Source organism: Callorhinus ursinus, unplaced genomic scaffold (assembly GCF_003265705.2).
Source record: "Callorhinus ursinus isolate GAN/ISIS: 27379988/994484 unplaced genomic scaffold, GSC_fseal_2.0 scaffold8, whole genome shotgun sequence".
Taxonomy (NCBI): domain Eukaryota; kingdom Metazoa; phylum Chordata; class Mammalia; order Carnivora; family Otariidae; genus Callorhinus; species Callorhinus ursinus.
The window spans coordinates 61269947-61293839 of NW_027397070.1; the positions used below are offsets into that span (position 1 = coordinate 61269947).

General features: G+C 39.5%; 1 protein-coding gene across 19 annotated transcripts in view; it reads right to left on the bottom strand.

Moving 5' to 3' along the window:
- Positions 1–2555: 2555 nt before the first annotated feature.
- CATSPERB (cation channel sperm associated auxiliary subunit beta) overlaps positions 2556–23893 on the bottom strand; it is a 103582-nt gene continuing 82244 nt past the window's right edge. For 14 of the 19 annotated variants that reach the window (XM_073895791.1, XM_073895786.1, XM_073895780.1 and 11 more), the window contains 8 exons: positions 20217–20356; positions 17830–18027; positions 16927–17037; positions 12649–12759; positions 11223–11358; positions 9866–9966; positions 8893–8967; positions 2556–4079 (listed from right to left, as the gene is read on the bottom strand). In XM_073895791.1, the coding sequence (XP_073751892.1) occupies positions 3864–4079; positions 8893–8967; positions 9866–9966; positions 11223–11358; positions 12649–12759; positions 16927–17037; positions 17830–18027; positions 20217–20356 (1088 nt within the window). In that variant the 3' untranslated portion in view covers positions 2556–3863. Of the gene's footprint in view, positions 4080–6649; positions 6976–8892; positions 8968–9865; positions 9967–11222; positions 11359–12648; positions 12760–16926; positions 17038–17829; positions 18028–20216; positions 20357–23893 lie in introns of all 19 variants that reach the window. The other 5 variants (XR_012379136.1, XM_073895783.1, XR_012379137.1 and 2 more) reach the window with 5 other exon arrangements.

A 23893-nucleotide genomic window follows, 5' to 3' on the forward strand; every position in this document is an offset into this window, starting at 1 on the left:
ATTATCAAAGAAAGGAGGAAACCTTGCAATAGGGAAGACATTTCAACTGGGCCTTGAATAATGGGTCAAATAATCTTGGATGAGGAAGGAGGAGGCTGGGAGGGGAGGAGGAGGCTCACAAAGAGGAGGAGGCTGGCAGGGAGGAGGCTGGAAGGGGGAAGGAGGCTGATGGGGCAGGAGGAGGCTAGCAGGGGAGGACGAGGCTGGCAGGGAGGACGAGGCTGACAGGAGGAGGTTGGCAGCGGGGAGAACTGATAGGGAAGTGCAGGTGCCCAGCTGATGAAGGCTTTGCACAAATGACCACTGCCAAGACCAGCAGAACGACGCAACGAGGTCCAGCCCAGACCACACCATCTTGAGCAAATAAAGTAGTTATTGTTTTAAGTCACTAAACTGAGGAGTTGGTTACACAGCAATAGAAAACAGAAGCAGTCAGGTAAGAGAGGGATCTTAAAACTTGTTATTTAGAACAAAAGTCTTGTTGGGCTTGGCCATGTGATTTGATCTGGCTAATGGAATGTGAGCAGCCTTGCTTTAGGTAGTGCAGATGATTCGGTCTCTTCTGTCTGGTCCCGTGCTGTGAGAAGAGCTGGCTGGGTGACCCCTGCTCTATAGCCTATGGTCCAGAACCACAGACATGTAGGGCAGACCTGCTTAGAGGCAAACCACCACAGCCAATCCACAGACCAGTGAGCAAGAGATACTTGTTTGTTGCCCTGAGCCCAAGAGCTGAGATGTAAGGGTTGTTGCTGCTCTAAAAATCTGACTGCTTTGCTCAGCCAAGCAAATACCATCTAAAGTCTTCCTTCAGTGAAACCTTGACAGCTTCCTGATGGCCTCCCTTGCAGGCTGAATCTCAAAATCCCTCCTGTGCCCCACTCTTTGGTGGATTTGGACTCAAAATAGACAGGAAGGTGTTAAACAGAAAAGAGTTACATCCCACAATTGCAGTGCTCCTTTTATTGTCAAAACCCCGGGGAAATTTTTATGGGCCAGCAGTTTTGAGGTGTTTGACCAAAGACTGAAGAACATAGTGCTGATTATTCTCAATCTGTTGCCATACTGATGCTGTATTCAGTATGCTAGCTGAGGCTGCTAGCTGGGGTTCTAAGGGATTGGATTAACTAATGCAAATCTGGCCCAATATGTGCACCATGCCAGGTGACACTGAAAGGCCATATAGCACCTGACCAGTGGAGAGGAATTCAGACCGATGACACCTGGATGTCTCTTTCCTTTTTTTTGGTCATTAAGAGTGGATTGATAAAGGAAGAATTTGAATCTTTCAAGGCATGCTCCCTGACCTTCTCTGTACATAGGTAATGTTTCTACAGCCCTTTCTAAGTGCCAGGCTCTGTTCTAAGCACTTTGTGTATTAAGTCCTTTAATTCACAAGCAATCCAATGAAGTAAGTCACATTATTATATTGACAAAGAAACTGAGACACAGAGAAATCGGTTTTTCAAGATAACACAGCTAGAAAGTGGCAAAGACAGCATTCCAACCCAAGTGTTCCTACCTTGGAGGCCAAGCTCTTACCTGCCATGCTGTATAGCAGGATTGGATGAGGGTGGGTAGTGCTGTAGTTAGAGCTGGATGCCTGGTCTTGATGGAGATGGGCAGTGCCGAGGACCACCATGTCCAGCATGCTCATAATGACAGCAGAGTAGGCACAGTAATCATGGTACAGGGGCAACCGATGAAAACCCTGGAACTTGGCATATTGCTCTAGTTCAAGCTCAATCCTTCCCTTGGCAGGGCAGCAATGTACCTTTACTGTTCTGCCCCCTCTGGCTCTGTGCCCCAGTCTGGTGGGAAGCAAGTTGACCCACCTCACTATGCTATAGAATAGTAGGTTTCAGGGACCTGAGAAGCATGTAGTAGCAACTTCTTAAGATATCTTGATATGGTATATGTGTGATGGAGTAGAAAGTCAAACTCAATAAGAATACACTTTAGCAAAGTTTGGGCTAATTCAGGATTCTGGAGCCTGTGGGGGCCTCCTAATCCAGGGTAAAGGACAGGCAAGAGCGCCTTGCATTCCCTACCACATAGAAGGATAAACAGTACCTGGCAGGTCGTTTGGGAAATGTGAGGCAGCCCACATCACATACCATTTAGAATATTCTGCTCTAATGCATTTTGGTTCTAAAAGTGGCAGCTTTGAGTGGCCTCTAGTCCAATAGAGGCTGTAGTACAGATCTGGTTACTCTCTTCTCATGAACCCGCAGACCCATGAACAAATTTATGTCTTGTTTGTATCAATCTCTGTGAAGAGTCTGAGATTTTATCCTACTTGCAAACGTACAAGGTAGTTCTGGGTGCCGGGTGAAGACACCCAGCCTGCCCATTCGCTCCGAAAGCCTTATATGCTTCCATGGTATTCTTCCATCTCTGCCCCTTTATGCGCCAACACAAGGAATGGGACAACCCTTGCCCCCCAAAATGCGAATAGTAAAGCCCTGATGAATTTTTTCGGAATTTTCTAATCAGAAAATCTAGACAGAAGTTATTCTCACTTCCACATATGTTGAAGTTTTGTGTTAAGTCAACATTTTATTTTAATTACGCTTGGGGAGATACAATCATCTTTTCAGCACGTATGGATTCTTAAGTGTTTTGATCTCTCAGAGGCAAATTTGCCTCTGACTCTGTCCGCAACTTCACAAAAACAAGTGAGGCAATGCGCTGATGTTCTGGGATTCACTGCATTATTGTTACTCCGTCACCCAGAAACGGGTGGTCTTATGATAAGGAGAAGGTCTGTTGAAAGTTCATGCACAATGGCCCCTTGGACACTGGCAATTTCCCTGGTTGCTGGAATATATGTCCCGTGTCATAATCCCCAGTATACAGGGTGGTTTCCTATAGCTACAGCACAGTCACTTGGGAGACAAGGGATGGAGAGTGAATGATTTCACTTAATAAAACCCTACTGAGAGTTCTGCTTTCTGTGTCCTGAACAAGGGGTCTCTCTAGCCAGTGTAGCAGTGCTTCTTTCTGTGAACACGATAATGATTCCACTGAATTGGAAACCAAGACTGTCATGTGGCTTTTCTTGGTTCCCGGTATATGAGGAAAACACACTCTTCTGGACTAGATACTTAGCTTCTCCTTACGTTGTCAAAGCAGTGTGCCACTCCTTCAGAGCTTTGCCAAGAGACTATAGCTCTGATCTCGGAATGTATTGTCATCTTCTATTTGGGAACGGGTGCTTTGACAGAGCATGCAGAGGTACATCTTTTGGAATTCCACATGCTTGTATGTAGGTTTGTAAACCAATACCTTGCCCAGTGTTCTTCCAACACCCCCATAATGGAGGTCACATTTCCCTCTTTTTAGGTACTACTATCTCATTTTGAAATTGCTTCAAGAAACCCAAATGGCTTTCTCTTTAATTCCCATGAAGCTCTGCCAGCACACTTGCAGATGAGCCTCCCCCACACCTGCCTTTCTCTGGCATGACTGCATTCTACCCACGTTCTTTCTTGAACAGAGCAAGGCTCGGGTGTCCTGATCCCACAGCATGGGCTCTAGTCAATAAAAGCCAAAAAATACCAAAAACCCATTCCAAGCTAAAAAATACAGAAAACGCAGTCCACACAGAGATGCTTATTCATTTTACAGTTTTGTAAAAACTTCAAGGAAAATCTTCTATGTAAGCGTTAACAGAAGACATTTTCCACATATTTAAAATAAGAAAACAGAACAGTAAACATATTTGACGAGTAGCGATTTGAGTTATAAATGGTCATCCTGAAGTATTTTTTTCTTGTTTTTATATTAACATTTAAATATATTGTTCTAGGAATTGTCTCATAAAGCCAGGACATTCAGAGAAAATTGTGATTATCACCGGTTCCCTATTCAGATTTTGATCTATGAGCCATCTGATTCATGCTGAAATTTGACAAGTTCACTTTGTTTCTCCTCATCAATTTTTGGCACATATCACTTGGGTGGATGTTACGTATTTGAAACATAAATGTTGTAAAAATTAACCCCCCCAGTGCTACAGCCGCTGCAACAGCTATGAGTGTGTGTCCTGGAAATGGCAATGGTACTTCATCAACATAAATCTGCAACAGAAAAAGCACAGTCTTTTAGTTTTCTGAATCTAGTCATTTAAGACGCTGAACTTTATATGATTTCCATTAACGGTGGAGACACTATTAATCAATTTAGCAAACTTCTGCTCAGGTACATACAGATATTCAGCATCCACAAAGCCTAGGAACAGTCTCTGGACAATCTGGTAAGTAACCGTTTGCATGCAATACAGAACATAAATTCTATTGTCCTAGGTCTTTAACCACAGAGGTCGGCAGGATACTTAGATGGCAGGAAAACACTCTGTGTTCAATTACAGAGGAACGGACAGAGTGCCATGGGAACACAGTTAGGAAATGCCTAACTGCCGAGGGTGACCAGGGAAAGCACTTCCTGAGCTGCATCTTGAAGAATAAGTGGGTTCACAGAAGACAAGGAGAAGAATGGGCATTCCAGGGAGAGGGAATAAGCATGTGCTCCTTCAAGCTGTCATCTTTTTAGAAAATCCTCTATGTGCCAACATAGGGAAATTTCTGTATATTCAAAACACTTCCTACACCTGAATGGATAACGAATAAAAACGAGTGCCTAGAAGAGAGACAGGATTGTTGACAGAGAGGCACAGAGGTGTCTTTTTCTCTGAGACTTGAGGCTAGGATGGGTGCCATATACGTTAATTCTAGAAGTGGGGGCATATAGAGAGTAAGGTGGTTCGAGCCCAGTGACTTGGGTTTTCTCTGTGAAGTAGGAAGCTAGATCATATTTTGAGGTAGAAGAAAGTAGAGATGAGTGGAAATAGGACAGTGGAGAATGTGGGAAAATGCTAAGGATGGGTAAGCTGCTTTAGGATACAGCTCAAGTTAAAGGTACCACCATCCTCCCACTGACCAAAGGAGGTATGCCTTTTCTTTGAAACAACCCTCATATGCCATCGATTCTTTTACGATATCTCTCAGATTCATTCTTTCCTTTCCATTTTCAATCCTGCTACTGTGAGCTTTATTACCTCCCTTTGTATGAACAAACCGCTCAGCCTCCTCTCTGGGCTGTCAATCCATGTTGACATAATAACATTGCCAGATTCGTCTTTGTAAGACACCCGTCTGTCTATAAAACACCTTAAAAAAAAAAGTGAAGTTGCTTTATTTGTAACGAAAATAATTTTGATGATACAGAACTGGTACCAGAAGTGGGATGTTATAAGCAGCAGAATTGAAAAGATGGTCCTGGCTAAGTGGTGTGGAAAGCAGTGAAAAACCGTTCTTTCCCATCTGGGCAGTTAAGTATCCTCGTGGTAATGGATCAGCTGGCTTAGCCATCTCCTGTTGTACTGTAGAGCCAATGGTGTGTGCCCAATGGTACTGGAATTATTGGGAATTTGATAGAAAATGTTAGATATTGGATGTGATATTCCACTTGTGGTCTTCAGGATGGTACTACAAGAAAACAAAAATCTTCCTTCTAAGCAGGACCATCAGAGGAGTATGGATGATTAGCTTTGTTAAGAAAGATCTAATCTGTTTGTGGCCAATGAGAGAGACAATTGTATGCTACGTGTAATCACAAAAGTGAATTTTCTTTTCCATGCTGAAGTTAGAAAGAGCCAGAGGAAACAATTCATTGTAATCTTGGTCTATTTGGCTTTTGTTTGCATCTTTCCGTTCTGCTTCCTCAGTGTTGGGTATCTCCCCTCTTAGACCCCACAGCCCTCATGGCTGACAGCAGCTCTTGGGGCCACAAGCTGTTTTGTTCAATATCATCAAAAAAGAGCAAATCCATGTCTCAGCATTTGGTGCAAAAATCCTGTGATTCACTCTGACTGGACTGCTGTAGACCATGGGCTCCATCCCTGAACACCTTTTTTCAAAAATGTTTAATGGCTTCTTCTTGCTGACAGGAACATTCTAAAGTTCTTATTATGAGCTTTAAGGTCTCCCACAGTTTGACCCTAACCTATCCACTTTCTCATACAGAACCTTACATTCCAGCCAAATGGATAGAAGCCGTTCAAGAGATAAGCTTGATGCTTTCTCTTACTTGTGTTTTTGCTGCTGCTGTTCCCTCCACCCAGAATGACTTCCTTACCCAATTTTTACATAAAATAAAATTTTAGTCACCTTACTAGACTCTAGAAACATTTCACTTGTTCAGTTAAGCCATCCATTATTTTTTTAAGAGTAGAAGGCTGTATCACCTCTGAATTCTGTATTCGCCAGCTAAATGGCCATGTCTACAGTTCTTGAAAACAGTTTTTCTTCAAATGTTTCCCTTCCATTCTTCTTTGACTATCCAAATATTCCACACCATGTCTAAAAAAAGGTTAAACCCCAGAATCATAGAAGAGTGTCTCCTAGACACATTATCTCTTTACTGCCAAAATACTTCGACTTGTATTTCTTAAACACAAAGAATTCACTTAAATAGCCACAGTGTAATTGCCAACATCAAGGCATTAACACTGAGACAGTGCTGTTCTCTATTCTACAGGCGTTATTCAAATTTTGTCAATTACCCCAATAATGTCCTTTAAGGTGCGCAAAAATCCCCATTGTTTCAGGATACTTTCAAAAGCAGGTGTCGACAGTCCCAAGAAACTTACACTCTTTTTCTACTGTTAATGATTCTCTCCCTTGGTTAACTGTACAATCACTTCCCGTCTTTCTTTTATTTATTTTTTTTGTGGTTCCTCCTTCATTCCAGAAGCTTTGTTTCCTTCTGTTGACACTTCTTTTCAGTCTGAAGAAATTCTTTGTGTTTTTTTTAAAAAGAGAAGTTCCGCCAACAGCGGATTATCTTAGTTTTCCTTCATCTGAGAGTGCTTTTATTTTTCCTTCATTCCTGAAGGATATTGTCACTGGATACAGAATTCTGGATTGGCAGTCCTTCCTCCCACGTTGGGCAACTTTCTTCTAGCTTCCATGGTTTCTGAGGAAAAATCAGCAGTCATTCAAATTATTGTTCACTTACATGGCTTTGTTGTTGCTGTTGTTTTGGCTGCTTTCAATATTTTTTTATTTTTCATTTTTAGTAGTTTGGTTATGATATGTTTAGGCAGAATCTCTATATCTTGCTCTGGATTCACTAAGCTTCTTAAATATGTAAATTTACGTCTTCACCAAATTTGGGACATTTTCAGCCTTTATTCTTTCCTCTTTTCTCCTCCTTCTCCTCCCCCTCCCTTACCCCTCCCCTCCCCTCCCCACTCCTCCTCCCACCTCCCTCTCCTCCCATTCCTCCTCCCTTTTCTCCCATTCCTCCCCCTCCTCCCCTTCATCATCCTTCTTTTTTCTGCATTAGTCCCTTTTTCTGTCCTGCATGGGCTCTGGGGACCCAAAGGTCAGACTTTTGATACTATCACATAGATCCCTGAGGCCACTCCTTTTAAAGTCTTTTTTCTTCAGAGTGGATTTCTACTCGTTTGTTTTCAAATTCACTGATTTTTTTTTCTCTGCATATTTGTTCTGCTAGCAAATCTATCCAGTGATTTTTTAAATTTTAAATATTGTATTTTTCAGTTCTAAAATTTCCATTTGGTTTTCTTTTTTATAGCTTCCATTTCTCTGCTGAGAATTTCTCCCTTTCCCTTTTCAGTCATTTCAAAACTCGTTTACCTTTACCTCACAGAGTCTGGTTATCATGGCTGGTTTAAAACATCTTCTGATCATTTCATTTGCCATCAATTGCTGATTGTCTTTTCTTTTGAGAATCTATTATATTTTCTTAGTTATTGGCATATTGAGTGATCTGGGATTTTATCCTGGACATTTAAGATGGTTCTGTTGTGAGACTCTGAGTCTTATTAAAAATTCTCTGGAAAATATTGGGGTTTTGTTTGTTTTAGCAGTTGGCTACACTGGTTGAGTTAAGATCAAGTTACACTTTACTCTCAGTGGTGGCTCTGGTGTCAGTTCAGTTTCAAAACTTTGGCTATGCTCTGTGTCTTTCTGGTTCCTGTGTTACTCAGGGGTTATTCCAGAACTTAAGTGGTGTTTATATTGCAGGTTTATTTTGAAGCCTTTGCTATGCTTCTTTGTTTTTGTTTTTTGAATGACTATATTTTCACCAATTTTATTTTATTTTTTAAGTTTTTATTTAAATTCCAGTTAGTTAACACACATTTACAGCAGTGCAGATCCATTACTGGGGCTGGCCTTAAGGCAGGGTCAGGATAGAAAAAGGAGAGGTGTGGGGGAAGAGGGAGGAACGGGAGAGGGAAAGAGGAAGGAAAGGAGGGAGGGGAGAGAGAGACAGAGATCTTGTTTTTGATAATGTGGTAACAGTATTTGATAATGAAGGAGTCATTAATCAATTTAATCAAATCCTCATTCCTTCTCATCCTGGTAGCCATTGTCGTTATGTGAAGAAGCATAACTGAATTATTGCACATCATGGGGTAATTTGGGGAGATTGATTTTGGTTCCCAAAACTTTCAGATCTTGATGGCTTTTGGTGTATTAAGACTCTACCATTACAATGAAGATAATCAGGAAGATTATAATGGAAACTAAAATGTTAAAGACATATGTTTCTTTGGGGACATGGGGTGAGAGGAAATGTGGTAAAAGTCTGAAAATGAGTTAAAAATGGAAGATGGAGAGAGAACAAAAACAAATACAGGCACTTATTAAAATTTTCCCACCACTGATGGGTACTGTTACATGTCATACACTCTACCTTCATCATTACTGACAATGTCACCCCCCTTTCTCCAGGATCCCCTGTCTCCAGGCCTTGTCCATCACACAAATTTTGCCGTTTTTCTCTTTTGTGTCTCTTGCACTGACACTTGTTATGCTACTTCCCCAGCCATCACCCCATCGGTACCTTGTGCATTTACCATACCTGAAATTCTTCAACTAAGTTACAAAAAGTGACCCCTGGAACAACGGACACTCTGAAGTGAAAAAGCTCAGAGCCCTGTGGAAAAAAGGCACTTGGTCATTAGCAGCACAGACACGTATGTTCCTTTAAGTTAAAATACACACTGGAGCCACTTAACCTATAGATGTTGCAAAGAAAGATAGGATCCCCTTCCTAGGGCATCTACTTCATGTATCAAAATAAAAATGGGGGAAGAAGGACAAAAGCTGAAACTTGGTTTTAGAATGAAGAAATATAAGGCGCCTGGGTGGCTCAGTCATTAAGCGTCTGCCTTTGGCTCAGGTCATGGTCCCAGGGTCCTGGGATTGAGCCCACATCGAGCCCCACATCGGGCTCCCTGCTCAGCGGGAAGCCTGCTTCTCCCTCTTCCACTCCCCCTGCTTGTGCTCTCTCTCTCACTGTGTGTCTGTCAAATAAATAAAATCTAAAAAAAAAAAAAATGAAGAAATATAAACATAAAGCCTAACATGACCTTGATAGGTAATTTGGGCTAATCCTCATATTCATGGTTTTGATATGTCCACTTGTTTTTATCAGCTTTTGTAACAATTATCTGGATTATATCAACTTCATGTGTTCTTACGGGCAGCTAGAACCAGAAGACACCTGTGTACATCCAGATGAAGGATACCAAAACCGTTTTATTCCCTAAATTTTGGAAATACCCTTTCTACTCCATCTTGAAAAATAATCTATTAGGTTTGCCTATCAGCTCAAAAAACAGTAAGTTAATGTTAAATTCAACTTTCAGATACTTTTAGAAATAATAATATCAAGAGAAAGGGAGGAAAAATAAACACCCTCCATATACTTTAAAGATGCAATTTCTACCATTGATTGACGCTTATACTTTAAAACTTAAACCAATCTTTGTTTAGACATATATGTTTTACTTCAACTCAAAACAGGAAAAACAGAAGTTCTGTCAACTCACCTTTATACTTAAGTTGAGGCCTAAAGGATTATACACTGGAGCATTAAGACGTGGTTCCAAGTAATTTTTCAACTTTTTTATATTGTCTGGTACACTGTGTTCTAAAAGTACATGAAGTATCTTTTAAGCATACTTATAATATTTTCACATTTTGCATAAAATTTGCTACATAATCAAGGTACAATGAAGGATTTTACTCTGTAACATGACTAAGTTATCCCAGACTTTTGATTCGGCTTGACTATATAGAAAATATATTTAGGGAAAATTAGGCCTTGTAGCTAACATTGCATCTCCTCAGGGACACTATCAAGAAGGATAAGACCTCTGGGGTGCCTGGGTGGCTCAATCAGTTAATAGTCTGACTTTTGACTTCAGCTCAGGTCATGATCTAAGGATTGTGAGGTCGAGCAGCACGTTGGGCTCCGAGCTGGGCATGGAGCCTGCTTAAGATTCTCTCTCTCCCTCTGCCCCTCCCCAAGTAAAAAAGATTTTATTTTATTATTTAATTATTATTTTTTTAGAAGGCTACATGTCCAGCATGGAGCCCAATGTGGGGCTTGAGCTCATGACCCTGAGATCAAGACCTAGGCTGAGATCAAGAGTCAGATGCTTAACTGACTGAGCCACCCAGATACCCGAAAGATTTTATTGTCAAGTAATCTCTACACCCAATGTGGGATTTGGATTTATAACCCCAAGATCAAGAGTCACATGCTTTACTAACTGAGCCAGCCAGGTACCCCTCATTTTTCTTATTTAATAAAGTTTCTGCATCCCTTAAATTATTTTACCATAGAATTTTGAAGAAACTTTGCTTGTAAAATTAGAAGATAGATTCTTTTTTTTTTTTAAGTTTTATTTATTTAAGTAATCTCTACACCCAACGTGAGCTTGAATTCATGACCTGAGATCAAGAGTCGCATGCTCTTCGGACTGAGTCAGACTGGTGCCCCTAGAAGACAGGTTCTATAGGCTATCTGGCCATACTTTTAGAACTTCCTCTGTAATATTGCAAAAGCAGTCAAAAGAGACAACTATGTAGCACAAATTCAATCATTTTTGCCTCTCATCTACAAAATTGCTTTTCAAATATTTTACCAAAAATGCTTTTATGCCATGAAATCCAGGGCACCGAAAGTAATAATGAAATACATGGGAGCAAGAGGAGGAGAGTGAATAGCAATGTGCCAGTTGATTCAAATTCTTCTCCAAAGAGGGGTGCCTGGGTGGCTCAGTCAGTTAGGTGTCTGACTCTTGGTTGTTCCTTGTGTAAACAGATTTTATAAGCCACTTACCTAGATAATAACAACATTAATTATAAGACAAAATAACCGTAGAAGAAAGCAAACCCTACTTAGTTTCCAGTTTTCCCTCTTATTCACTTCTGTCACGGTAACCAGATATGGAGTTTCCACTGGGATACGTCCATCCTCACTGTAAATTTCCAAAGAAACTGGATATTGTGTAACTGGAAACTTAAAACGAGGAACCTAAAGTTCAAATTCCAAGAATGAATGTCAATTTGGAAAATTCAAGACTAATTTCATTTCCTCGTAAAGGGTGAATAAATATATTTCCCCAAGAGTTTGGCCATTCTAAATGACATGCGCCTCTTAGGGTTCCTGCCTTCTCGGCCCATGAAAAACAATCTGTCTTAGAGTAGAATGAACGTGAACTCCAAAAGTAATGCACAAATATTGTGGTAACAAAATTTGTAACTTTCTTTTGGCCCTTTTCAGGAATTCATTATGATGGTATTCAAACTTTTTTGGCTAACTCATATCTCATAGGGCACTGCATGAATTGGACCTTGCCCACCACCTTTCCGCCTCTCTCCCATCCAGCCATGATCTTTCAGCCACACTCATGAAGCTCAGGCTCTGGAGTCAGAGTCCAAATCTAGCTCTCTCATGTATTAATGATGTAATCTTTGGCAAATTACCTGGCTTGTCTGTGCCTCAAATTAAATGAGGCAAATCATGGAGAGTGCTTAGAGCAGTGTTTAGTAGATAGTAAAAGCTCAACAAATATTATTGCAATTCAGTGAGGGGAGAGTTGTAGGGGTATATATAACAACCTTCCTAATTCACTGCTAACACTATGCTCGATATGGTATTAAGTGATTTTATATAAAGGATAAATATAGAGAGAGAGCGAGAGAGTCTATAATGCTATCATATAGTCTTACAAGGCCTTGAAATAGACCTACTTAAGTGCACATTTAACTTAGCTAATGCAAACACCAATATCCATCTGATACACCTCTGAACACTTTGAGATTAACAGAATCAAATATTTGACACAGAACCCATTCTCTTAAACAATACTATAGTCTTCTATTTTATCAATACTACCAAGCTGAGCTCCTTGATTACAAGGACTTCAACTTCTATATTCCCAGTACTGATACACATTAGATACTCAGTAATTTCGGAATGAATCAATATCCATTGTAATCTAGTGTAGTGTATGACAGGTTACAAGTTGTTTTCATATAGATACACACACACACACACACACACACACACGTGTGTGTATCTTTATAAGAAGCCTGTGAAATGGACAGTGTGGGCAAGTATTATTCTATTTTGCAGTGGTGGTTCGTTACCTTGTTTTGGAATATTTAAATCCAGATCTTCCGAGCTCTGTGCCCTGTTTAGTTCTATGTCATAAGACATTAGTTCCATGTCTTAACTTTCATATTTAATCAAAATGCACACTTCAGAATCTTATATTAATATGAAAGTACTTAGTCTTCAGGCAATTAAAAATTACCTTACCTTTTCTCTGCAATCTGAGAAAGCAACAGCATGTGAAAACTTCTGATCATTTGTGCAGTTACACTCCTCCCGAGTAGACATGTTAGCGCACTGCTTGAATTTACCAGATCTCTGCAAATAGAATATAGGTGACTTGCTTTTTTTGTGGCAGGACTTCTGCAAATTGAGTAAATGTTCACTAAATATTTGTTTCCCGAATGAATAAAATCCCTGAGAAGGTAAGAGGGGGGGAAAAGTCCATTAATAATGGACTCAAAGTACAGTATTTCTGAATTTTGTTTCCTTGCTTGGTAATTTGATCTCAAGTATCAGCTGCTTGTCAGGTTGATGATTAACACGCATGAGACCTACAAAGCCTGTGTTATTCTGAATGCAGCACATGAGGACCACCAGACTCCCTGTTCTGGGCCCCTCCCATTGCAGACATGAAGACAGAGACCTAGAAGGAGCCAACGTGATATGATGGGACTGTGGACTCTATGGAACCCTCTCCAAGTCTACCATTTCAAACTGCCTTTCTTCGTGGCATTCACCAATGCCATTTAAAATCTCCATTATAACTGTCCATTTGTCATTCATTTTTTATTTGATCACTCTTGCTAGAGATTGGCTTTTGATTTTGATAATCAGCTCTATTTTTTAAAATGTTATTCTTCCTTTTACTTTTTATTTTAGGATTACCATCCCCCCAGCTTCTTTTTTCTTCTTCTTCTTTTTATTGAGATAAAATTCACCATTTTAACCATTTTCAAGTGTACAATTTGGTGAGTTTTAGTACATTAGGAATGTTGTTCAATCATCATGACTGTCTAATTCCAGAACATTTTCATCAGCCCAAATGGAAACCCTGTACCCATTGATAGTTATTCCCACTGGGGCTCCTGCTTGGTTCAGTCAATGGAACATGGGACTCTTGATCTCAGGGTTGTGAGTTCAAACCCCGTTGGTGGGTGTCGAGATTACTTAAAAATAAAATCTTAAAAAAAGTAGTTACTCTTCATTTCCCCCAGCCCATCTATTCATTCTATTTTCTATCTCTATGAATTTTCCTATTCCAGACATCTTATATAAGTGGAAATATACAGTACATAGCTTTTGTGTTTGTTTTCTTTTGTTCAATACTGTTTTTGGCAGTATTGCCAAATACTGTGGTGGCATATGGCAATACTTCATTCCTTTTTATGACTGAGTAATATTCTATTGTGTGGATATTGCCTATTTTGTTTATCCATTCATCAGTTAATGGATATTTGGTTGTTTCCCTTCTTTGGCTATTATGCATAATGCTGATATAAATTTTCTGTTTGAACATACATTCTCAATTTTGGGGGGATGTATATCTAGGAGTAAAATTGTTGGGCCATAGAGTAATTCTATATGTTTAACTTTCTGAAGACCTGCCAAAATATTTGCTGCACCATTTCATGGTCTCCTCAGCAATGTATGAGGGTTCCAATTTCTCCACATCCTCACCAACATTTGTCATTTTCCATTAAAAATATTATTATAGGTATCCTAATGTGTGTGAAGTGGTATCTCATTGTGATTTTGATTTACATTTATGTAAGGATTAATGATATTGAGCATCATTCATGGGCTTGTTGGCCATCTGTATATCTTCTCTGGAGGACTGTCTATTTAGAGACTTCATCTATTTCTGACTGGGTGGTTTGTCTCTTTGTTGTGGAGTTATAAGAGATCTTGAGATAGTCTGGATACTAGATCCTTATCAGATACATGAATTGCAAATATTGTCTCCCATTCAGTGAGTGTCTTTTCACTTTCTTGACAGTGTCCTTTCATCCACACACAGAAGTTTTTAATTGACTGGAATTGAAGAAGAATGCAGTATTATAGCTAGTCATTGCCTGGAGCAGAGCTTCTTACCCCAAAATGCAAGATTCAACAAGAAGTCAACCTCCTCATGTGTTGAGTATATAATAATATATGTACAAATGTGCATTATCAGATTGTTCAATAGTCTGAAAGCACTCCTTGTGTCTGGCACTGTTCTGGGTACGAAAGATGCAGTAGAGAGTAAAATAGATTTCAAAACAACAACAACAACCCTGACTTAATGTAGTTTACCTTTTTATGAAACACAATAAATAAAACAAATGAGTAAAGCCTTAAAATTGTAATAAGTGCACTGAAGAACAAGAAAGGAGAGAAGGGGGACAGGGAGTGGGTACCACTGGGGGTGGGGCTTCCAAGTCTAAATAGCATGGTCAAGGCAGCCCTCACAACAATGGTGACGTTTAAGCAAAGACCCGAAGACAGTGACAGAGTGCACCATGAACTATCTGGCAGAAGAGCATTCCAGACAGAGCAATTTCCTTGGCTTCAAAGGCCCTGAGATGGAAATTCATCTGGCATATTTGAAGAACTACATGGAGGCCAGTGTGGCTAGAGCAGATTAACCCGGGAGGAAATCAGGTCAGATGGAATGCCAAGGCCAAATCATAAAGGACCTGACAGACCATTGTGAGAATTTGGCTTTAGCTCTGAATTACATGCAATGACAAGGGAGAGTTGTTGTTGTTGTTGTTGTTGTTGTTGTTTAAGATTTTATTTATTTGACAGAGAGAGTACCTCAGGAGGAGCGGCAGGCAGAGGGTAAGGGAGAAGCAGACTCCCCACTGAGCAGGGAACCTGATGCAGTGCTCAGTCCCAGGACCCTGAGATCATGACCTGAGCTGAAGTCAGACACCTAACCGACTGAGCCACCCAGGTGCCCCATTAGCCCCTCTCCTCTTACTGCTACTTCTGGATGTGGTTTTGGAGCCAAGAACTCTAAATGGACCCCTTTCTCCTGACCTCTCCCAGGTTACCCTTTGGACTTCAAAGGGGATCAGTGGAGTGAGAGCATCTTTTCTCAGACAAAAGGAGCCCCCAGACCCATCTCACATGGCCAGCCCAGTGAAACGAAAGGTATCCTAAAGAAAGAAGACTATTTGATCCAACACATTTAAACTCCTACCAATGTTCCGCCTAGAAAACAACCAAACCCAGCAGCACTCTGCCTCTCTGGAGTATGGAGTGAACAAGATAGAAAGAACAGACAGAAACCATGAGGTTGAGAGGAAGAGTATGTGATGGGGTGGCTTCCTGAGGAAACCTCACAGATGCCTGTGGAATCTCCATCCAGAAGAACACACCTGCCTACCTATAGATGTGCACAGACATTCACACCCATTCCGTATGTGCATGCATTGTATATGTACACACACACACACCTAGAAAGACATAAAATGCTTGTTTCTTTTGTTCAAAACTCTCCCTTGTCAGGATGCCTGGATGGCTCAGTCGGTTAAGCGGCTGCCTTCAGCTCAGGTCTTGATCCCAGGGTGCTGGGATTGAGTCCCACATCGGGCTCCCTGCTTGGCGGGGAGCCTGCCTCTCCCTTACCCTCTGCCTGATGCTCCTCCTGATGTACTCTCTCTGTCAAATAAATAAAGTCTTAAACAACAACAACAACAACGACTCTCCCTTGTCATTGCATGTAATTCAGAACTAAAGCCAAATTCTCACAATGGTCTGTCAGGTCCTTTATGATTTGGCCTTGGCATTCCATCTGACCTGATTTCCTCCCGGGTTAATCTGCTCCAGCCACACTGGCCTCCATGTAGTTCTTCAAATATGCCAGATGAATTTCCATCTCAGGGCCTTTGAAGCCAAGGAAATTGCTCTGTCTGGAATGCTCTTCTGCCAGATAGTTCATGGTGCACTCTGTCACTGTCTTCGGGTCTTTGCTTAAACATCACCATTGTTGTGAGGGCTGCCTTGACCATGCTATTTAGACATGGAAGCCCCACCCCCAGTGGTACCCACTCCCTGTCCCCCTTCTCTCCTTTCTTGTTCTTCAGTGCACTTATTACAATTTTAAGGTTTTACTCATTTGTTTTATTTATTGTGTTTCATAAAAAGGTAAACTACATTAAGTCAGGGTTGTTGTTGTTGTTTTGAAATCTATTTTACTCTCTACTGCATCTTTTGTACCCAGAACAGTGCCAGACACTCTCCTTGCTCCTCCCCATTTATGCTCTGTGTCTCTCTTAAATAAAAAAATCTTTTAAAAAAAATGAAAGGGGGACTAAAGGAAGAGGAGGAGGAACAGGGTAGTAGGAATAGTAATAAACACTGACATATCAGGGCAGATGGAACATTATTTTGAATGAACCTTCTCATTTAGTCCCACAGCTAGGTCCATCTGTAATTTCACTGAACGTTTTCTTGAATTCCAATAAGAACTGGTTTGTATGTTCAAAAATTATTTACCTTTGACTTAGGAAATAGATTTCTTGGTATAGGTTTGCTGGGATCCACATGGTAAAAATTGTCTGTGAGTGGAATAGCAATTCCCATATTAGATGGAGGCCTGTAGTTTATCTGTAAGTGATTAAGCAAAGAAAACGTGTAATTCATAATTATTTACTAAGTATTTAACTTAAAATTCTTGGTTTTCCAGAAAAGCATTCAAAGCAAATATTTCATTTTTAGTTCCAGGCATTCGAGTAAATTTCTATTCTCCCTGCACTCCCTACACCTTATTTTTCTGGGATTTCAACAACCTTAGCCCACGGCAATATAATTGTTTGGAACTTGTAAATAAGTGAAAAAAAATTTAGTGTGTAAAATAGCTACCATAAAGTAAATGCAAGAAAGTTTCAACACCTTATAAAAATTCTTGGTGGTGTATTTAGTAAATAAATCTTCAAGTTCGGTCGGTTGCTTTTTTTGACACAGAGAAAATCTTAAGTAATAAGTTCATCAGCAAGGAATAATAATACATGTTTTTTAAAGTGTCACAGATTCTGACAAGGCAGAAATTAAAATTGTAACTACATTGAAATGGAACCAGTAAGATGGAATTAGGACAGGTCAACATAAAGGCCAATAACTGCATATAGCACAAAATCCCCAAGATTGTGCCACCATAATATAGCATAAAATAATTTTTAAGATGGTGAGACTGAGTTACCAGGAAAAGTCATTATTTCAGGAAGTGTTGGCATTTTAGAAATAAATAATTGTCACATCCTCAAGATGACAGGAAGATTGAACCATAACTGGAGTGTTTTGTGCATCTCAGGAAAGAAATGATAAGATGGAATAGCCAGCCATCCACACAAAAGTAATATATCACAGGTACCCTTAAAACAATCTGCTTAGGTTTCTTACCGGTAAAGTTTTGATCATATTAAAACCCTGACTGTCTTTGTGAACACCGCTAATCCAGTCTTCTAGTGGGATGAGTTTACTAGGAATGTGATGCATAGATTTGAGATAACTACAGCTGTTTTTCAACGTTGGTACAACTGTTGTGACAAAGCACTCAGTAGATGCTCCCCAGACAACTAATGCCAATGAGGTTGAACCCTGAGAACATCCAAAGAAATGAAGGTTATTGAAAGTAACTGTTAAATTACTACTTCAATTTCCTTGCTGGTTATGGGTGTAGTGATCCAAAGGTGCACCAGCACCCCAATGTTTATAGCAGCAATGTCCACAATAGCCAGACTATGGAAAGAATCTAGATGTCCATCAACAGATGAATGGATAAAGAAGATGTGGTATATCTATACAATGGAATATTACTCAGCCATTGGAAAGGATGAAATCTTACCATTTACATTGACGTGGATGGAACTGGAGGGTATTATGCTGAGTGAAATAAGTCAATCAGAGAAAGACAATTATCACATAGTTTCACTTATATGAGAACTATAAGAAACAGTGCAGAGGAAGGGGATTAAGCCCCGCATCAGGCTCTGCACTCAGTGGGGAGTCTGCCTGTCCCTCTCCATCTCCCTCTGGCCATCCCCTTGTTCATGCTCTCTCTGTGTCTCTCTCAAAACAAATAAATAAAAATTTTTTTAAATGTAGAAATACTAATAACTGTGATGATGTTGTAGACTCTGGTACCTCTATCCCCATACTCTGTAGCCATTAAAAATGGTATATTTTAAAAAATTTTTACCAAAACACATTGAACCAGAATCTATGCAGGATTCTACTATTAAAGGAAATATGGTTGGGGGTGGGAGAGGCACAAATTAAGTAAGAGACAAGGAAGCAAACATAAGAATCCAAAATGTTAGACAATCTATAACACAGCTGATCTGATTTCTACAATTCAATGGCAAATGAAGAAAACTGACTAGTATCTAAGACACTTAAGAAAAAATAATCACATACCATGTGAATCTTGTTTGGCTCCCAATTCACACAAAACAACTATAAAAATATCTTTGAGAAAATTGGGGAATTTGATTATGGACTAGTTTTTGTAGGATACGAAGAAGAAGAAGAAGGAGAAGGAGGAGGAGGAGGAGGAGGAGGGGGAGGGGGAGGGGGAGAAGTTTTAGGAACAACAATGGCATGATAATGGTTATACGAGAGATAATGCACATATTTTTTAGAGATGTATATTGAGTCATATAAGGAGTGAAATGACATGATGCTTGCTTTCATTCTAAAATATCTCAGACTATAAAACAAAAACCAAAAGGTTGGGGGAAGATGATAAAACACAAGTAGCAAAATCTTGACTACCGTTTGAGTACTAGGTATATGGAAACTCTACTTTGGTCTATATCTCAAAGTCTGAATGATAAAGACAATTTTGGGATATGTAGAAAAAATATTTAGTGACTCAAAAGGATTAAATCATATAGTTAAGTGGAAGGGGAAAAATGTTTAAAGTGTATGTACAATGCTCTCCCAGTTTCAGGGAAAAAAGAAAAGAAAAATACTGTCAGTTCATAGTGATTGAGCCTTTTCCATGTGCCAGACATTTATTTATTTTTTTAAAGATTTTATTTATTTATTTGATAGACACAGCGGGAGAGGGAACACAAGCAGGGGGAGTGGGAGAGGGAGAAGCAGGCTTCCCACTGAGCAGGCAGCCCAATGTGGGGCTCGATCCCAGGACCGTGGGATCATGACCTGAGCCGAAGGCAGACACTTAACGACTGAGCCACCCAGGCACCCCTCCACAGGCCAGACGTTTAGATGCCCTACTTGAATGATCACATTGAATTCTCAGAAACTACCCTGTGAGGCAGGTATTGTCATTATCATCTCCAATTCATAGATGAGAAGACTTAACCATAGTAAAAAGACCTTCCCAAGTTCACAGACAGCACCAAAAGTGAGATCTGTACCAGGCAGTCTTATCCAAAGCTCACTTGTTGAGCCTCTGTTCTATAATGCTAAGGTTTTATTTATTTGTCAGAGAGAGAGGCAGAGAGAGAGAAAGAGAGCACAAGCAAGGGGAACTGCAGGCAGAGGGAGAGGCAGACTCCCTGCTGAGCAGCGAGCCTGTTGCGGGACTCAATCCCAGGACCCCAGGATCATGACTTGAGCCGAAGGCAGATGCTTAACTGACTGAGCCACTCAGGTATACCTCGTAATGGTTTACTGCCTTTTTGTAATTGCCCAAATGTTAAAAGTGCTTAGTCATTCTTGAAAGGTAGGATTATGTGTAATTTTCCCTTCTTTCCCTTGACTTATATTGTAAGTTTTCCATAATTAATAGACTTTTTTGTAATTAAAGAAAATCTTACTTGACGTAAAGCTTTGCTAGCTGCAGAAATTTTCATTATGTAACTATCAGTATCATCAAAAGAGCCTTCAGCTTTAACTTCCAACAAATTTGCATTTCCAACAATGACTTTCAGTAGTGGTATTTCGAGTGTTCGAACACCTATGGAAACAAGGCTAAAGGTTAAAATTAAACCATAGTGTGTCAATTATACTAAAAGAAATCTGGAAACTAAAAAAGAAAAATAATTAAATCATGCAAATTTTAAACAATTTCATAATGTCTAGCTAATCAGGATTCTAGAACAGCTACAGACTCTATTATGAAGGCTTCATAATGGCTACAAATATAGTTAGGAATTTATATGGAGTTAACTTTGATGGCTCTTGGAAAAATTTAACTTCACAAATATTTTCTCACAGAAATATTGCTCCCTTCCATTTCTCATTCTTCAGCCAAGGTCTCAAATGCATGAAAAGGTCACTTGGACAGTACTGGTCACACTGAGCTGGATGGCTTAGTGAAGAAACTGAAGGATGCATGCTCAACTTCAAGATCTATCAGCCCATGGTTGCCAAGACAAAATGAGGCAGGTAACATGACCTGTCATCAGGCCTATTTCTGCCTGCAGGCCACCTGCTTGCAATCGCTCCATACTGAGAAATTTACTAGAAAAAGAGATTTGACAGACTATGTAGTCTATCTGCCATCTTTACTAATCAGTAAATCAGGGCTGAGAAGTAGGAAATGATTTTCCTGAAGTCTCATCTACAACCGTTTCCCTTAAACCAAAGTGAGCTGGTTAGTGCTTCCTAAACTGTCACTGGGTATTTCTGTTAGAATGCAGATTCTGATTTACCAGGGTCGTTGGGGGGAACTGAGGTTGTACATACTCCACCTTAGCTGTATTCAGGTATAACTGATGAAGAAAATTGTATATATTTAAAGTGTATAACGTGATGATTTCATATATACGCACACACACACACTGTGAAATGAACACCACAATTAAATTAACACATCCACCACCTCATAGTTACTTTGCATGTGTAATGAGAACATATAAGATCTACTCTCTTAGCAGTATTATTATGATTTTTTTTTGAAAGTGGGTGGAGAGAGGAGAAGGGGAAAGGGAGAGAGAGAATCTTAAGCAAGCTCCACGTCCAGCACAGAGCCTGAAGCGGGTCTCAATGTCATGACCGTCCATCTCAGGACCCTGAGATCAGGACCTGAGCCAAAATCAAAAGTCGGATGCTTAACTGCCTGAGCCACCCAGGCACCTCCAATACAGTATTATTAACTATAGGCCCCATGGCATACGTTACACCCCCAGAACTTACTCATTTTACAATGAGAAGTTTGTATCCACTCACCAACATCTGTCCATTTTTTTCTACTCCCTAACCCCTGGCAACCAGCATTTATTCTACTCTCTATTTCTGTGAGTTAGACTTTTAAAAATTAGATTCCACATCTGAGTGAGATAATATAGTACTTATCTATCTCTATGTGGCTTATTTCATTTAGCATATCCTCCAGGTTCATCCATGTTGCTGCAAATGGCAGAATTTCCTTCTTTTTATGGCTTAATAATTATCCATCTCTCTCTCTCTCTCTCTCTCTCTCTCTCTCTCTCTCTCTCACACACACACACACACACACACACACACACACACACACACACACACACCCCATGTTTTCTTTATCCATTCTTCCATCAACCGACACTTAGGCTGTTTCTGTATCTTGGCTATTATAACCTGCAATAAACATGGGAGTGCAGATATCTCTTGAGAAAGTGATTTTGTTTCCTTCAGATATATACCCAGAAGTGGGATTTCTGGATCATATGGTAACTCTATTTTTAATTTTTTGAGGAACTTCCATACTGTTTTCCATAGTGGCTGCCCCAGTTTACATTTCCTCCAATGGTGCATGAAGGTTCCCTTTTTGTCTACATCCTCACCAATGCTTGTCATCTCTTATCTTTTTGATACTTGTCATTCTAACAGGTTTGAGGTGATAACTCACTGTGATTTTGATTTGCATTTTCCTCATGATTTGTGATGTTGAACACTTTCTCCTGTATTTGTTGGCTATGCATATGTCTTCTTTGAAAAATGTCTATTCAGGTTATTTGCCCGTTTTTTAATTGCATTATTTGTGGGGTTTTGTTTTTTGCTATTGAGATGCATGAGTTCCTTATACATTTTAGATACTAACTTCTTATTGGATATATGGTTTGCCCATATTTTCTCCCACTCGATAAGTTGTCTTTTCATTTTGCTGGTTTCCTTTGCTGTGCAGAAGCTTTTTAGTTTGACGTAGTCCTACTTATTTACTTGTTTTTGTTGCCTTTGATTTTTGTGTCATATCCAGAAAAGCCAGTGCCAAGACCAAAGTCAAGGATCTTTTCCCCTATGTTTTCTTCTAGGAGTTTTATGGTTTTAGGTCTTACATTTAAACCTTTAATCCATTTCATTAATTTTTGTGAGGGGTGTAAGATAAGAGTTCAGTTTCATTCTTTTGGATGTGATTATCCAGTTTTCCCTACGTCATTATTGAAGAGACTATCTTTTTCCCCACTGTGTGTTCTTGGCTTCCTTGTCAAATATTAATTAACCATATATGTGTGGGTTTATTTCTGAGCTCTCTATTTTACTTCATTGGGCTTTGGTTTTTATGCCAGTACCATAATGTTTTGATTAATATAGTGTTGTAATATACTTTGAAATCAGGGAGTGTGATGTCTCCAGTTTTGTTCTTCCTAAAGATTGCTTTAGCTATTCAGGGTTTTTAATGTGATATATGATACTAACATAATGAAGGGTAAAAATCGTTGATCATCTACATCGCAATAAATGTAGAAAAAGCATTCGACAACATTCAACATCCATTCATGATAAAAACTCTCGACAAATTACGTATAGAAGGAATGTATCTCAACACAATAAAGGTCATATATGACAAGACCGTAGCTAACTTCATACTCCTATGTCATCATACTCATCATACTCAATGCTTAAAACTTTGCCTCTAAGATCAGGAACAAGACAAGGATGCCTACTCTTGCTAATTCTGTTCAACATGGTACTGGAAGTCCTACCCAGAACAATTAGGCAAGAAAAAGAAATACAATGCATCCAAATCAGAAAGGAAGAAGTAAAATTGCTTCTGTTTGCAGATAACAGGATCTTATACAAAGATAAGTAAAGTTGCAGGACATAGAATCAAAACACAAAAATCAGTTGTGTTTCTATATACTAACAATGAACTATCCAAAAGAGAAATTAAGAAAACAATCTCATTTACAATAGCATCAAAAAGAATAAAATACATAGGAATAAATTTAACCAAAGAGGTAAAAGACCTGTACACTGAAAACTATGAGATATCAGTGAAAGAAATTGAAGAAGACACAAATAAATGGAAAGATATCCTGTGTTCATATATTGCAAGAATACTGTTAAAATTTTCATACCTACAGACTCAATGCAATCCATATCAATATTCAATAGGGTTTTTCAAAGAAATAGAAAAAACAGCCCTAAAATTTGTGTGGAACCACAAAAGATTCTACACTTCTAACAAGCAGCTAGGTGCTGCTGATGTGGTTGGTCTAGGCACCCACACTTTGAGTAGCATGCACTAGGCTTTTCTTCACAAAGAGGCAATTGAGTTGATTTGATTATTACT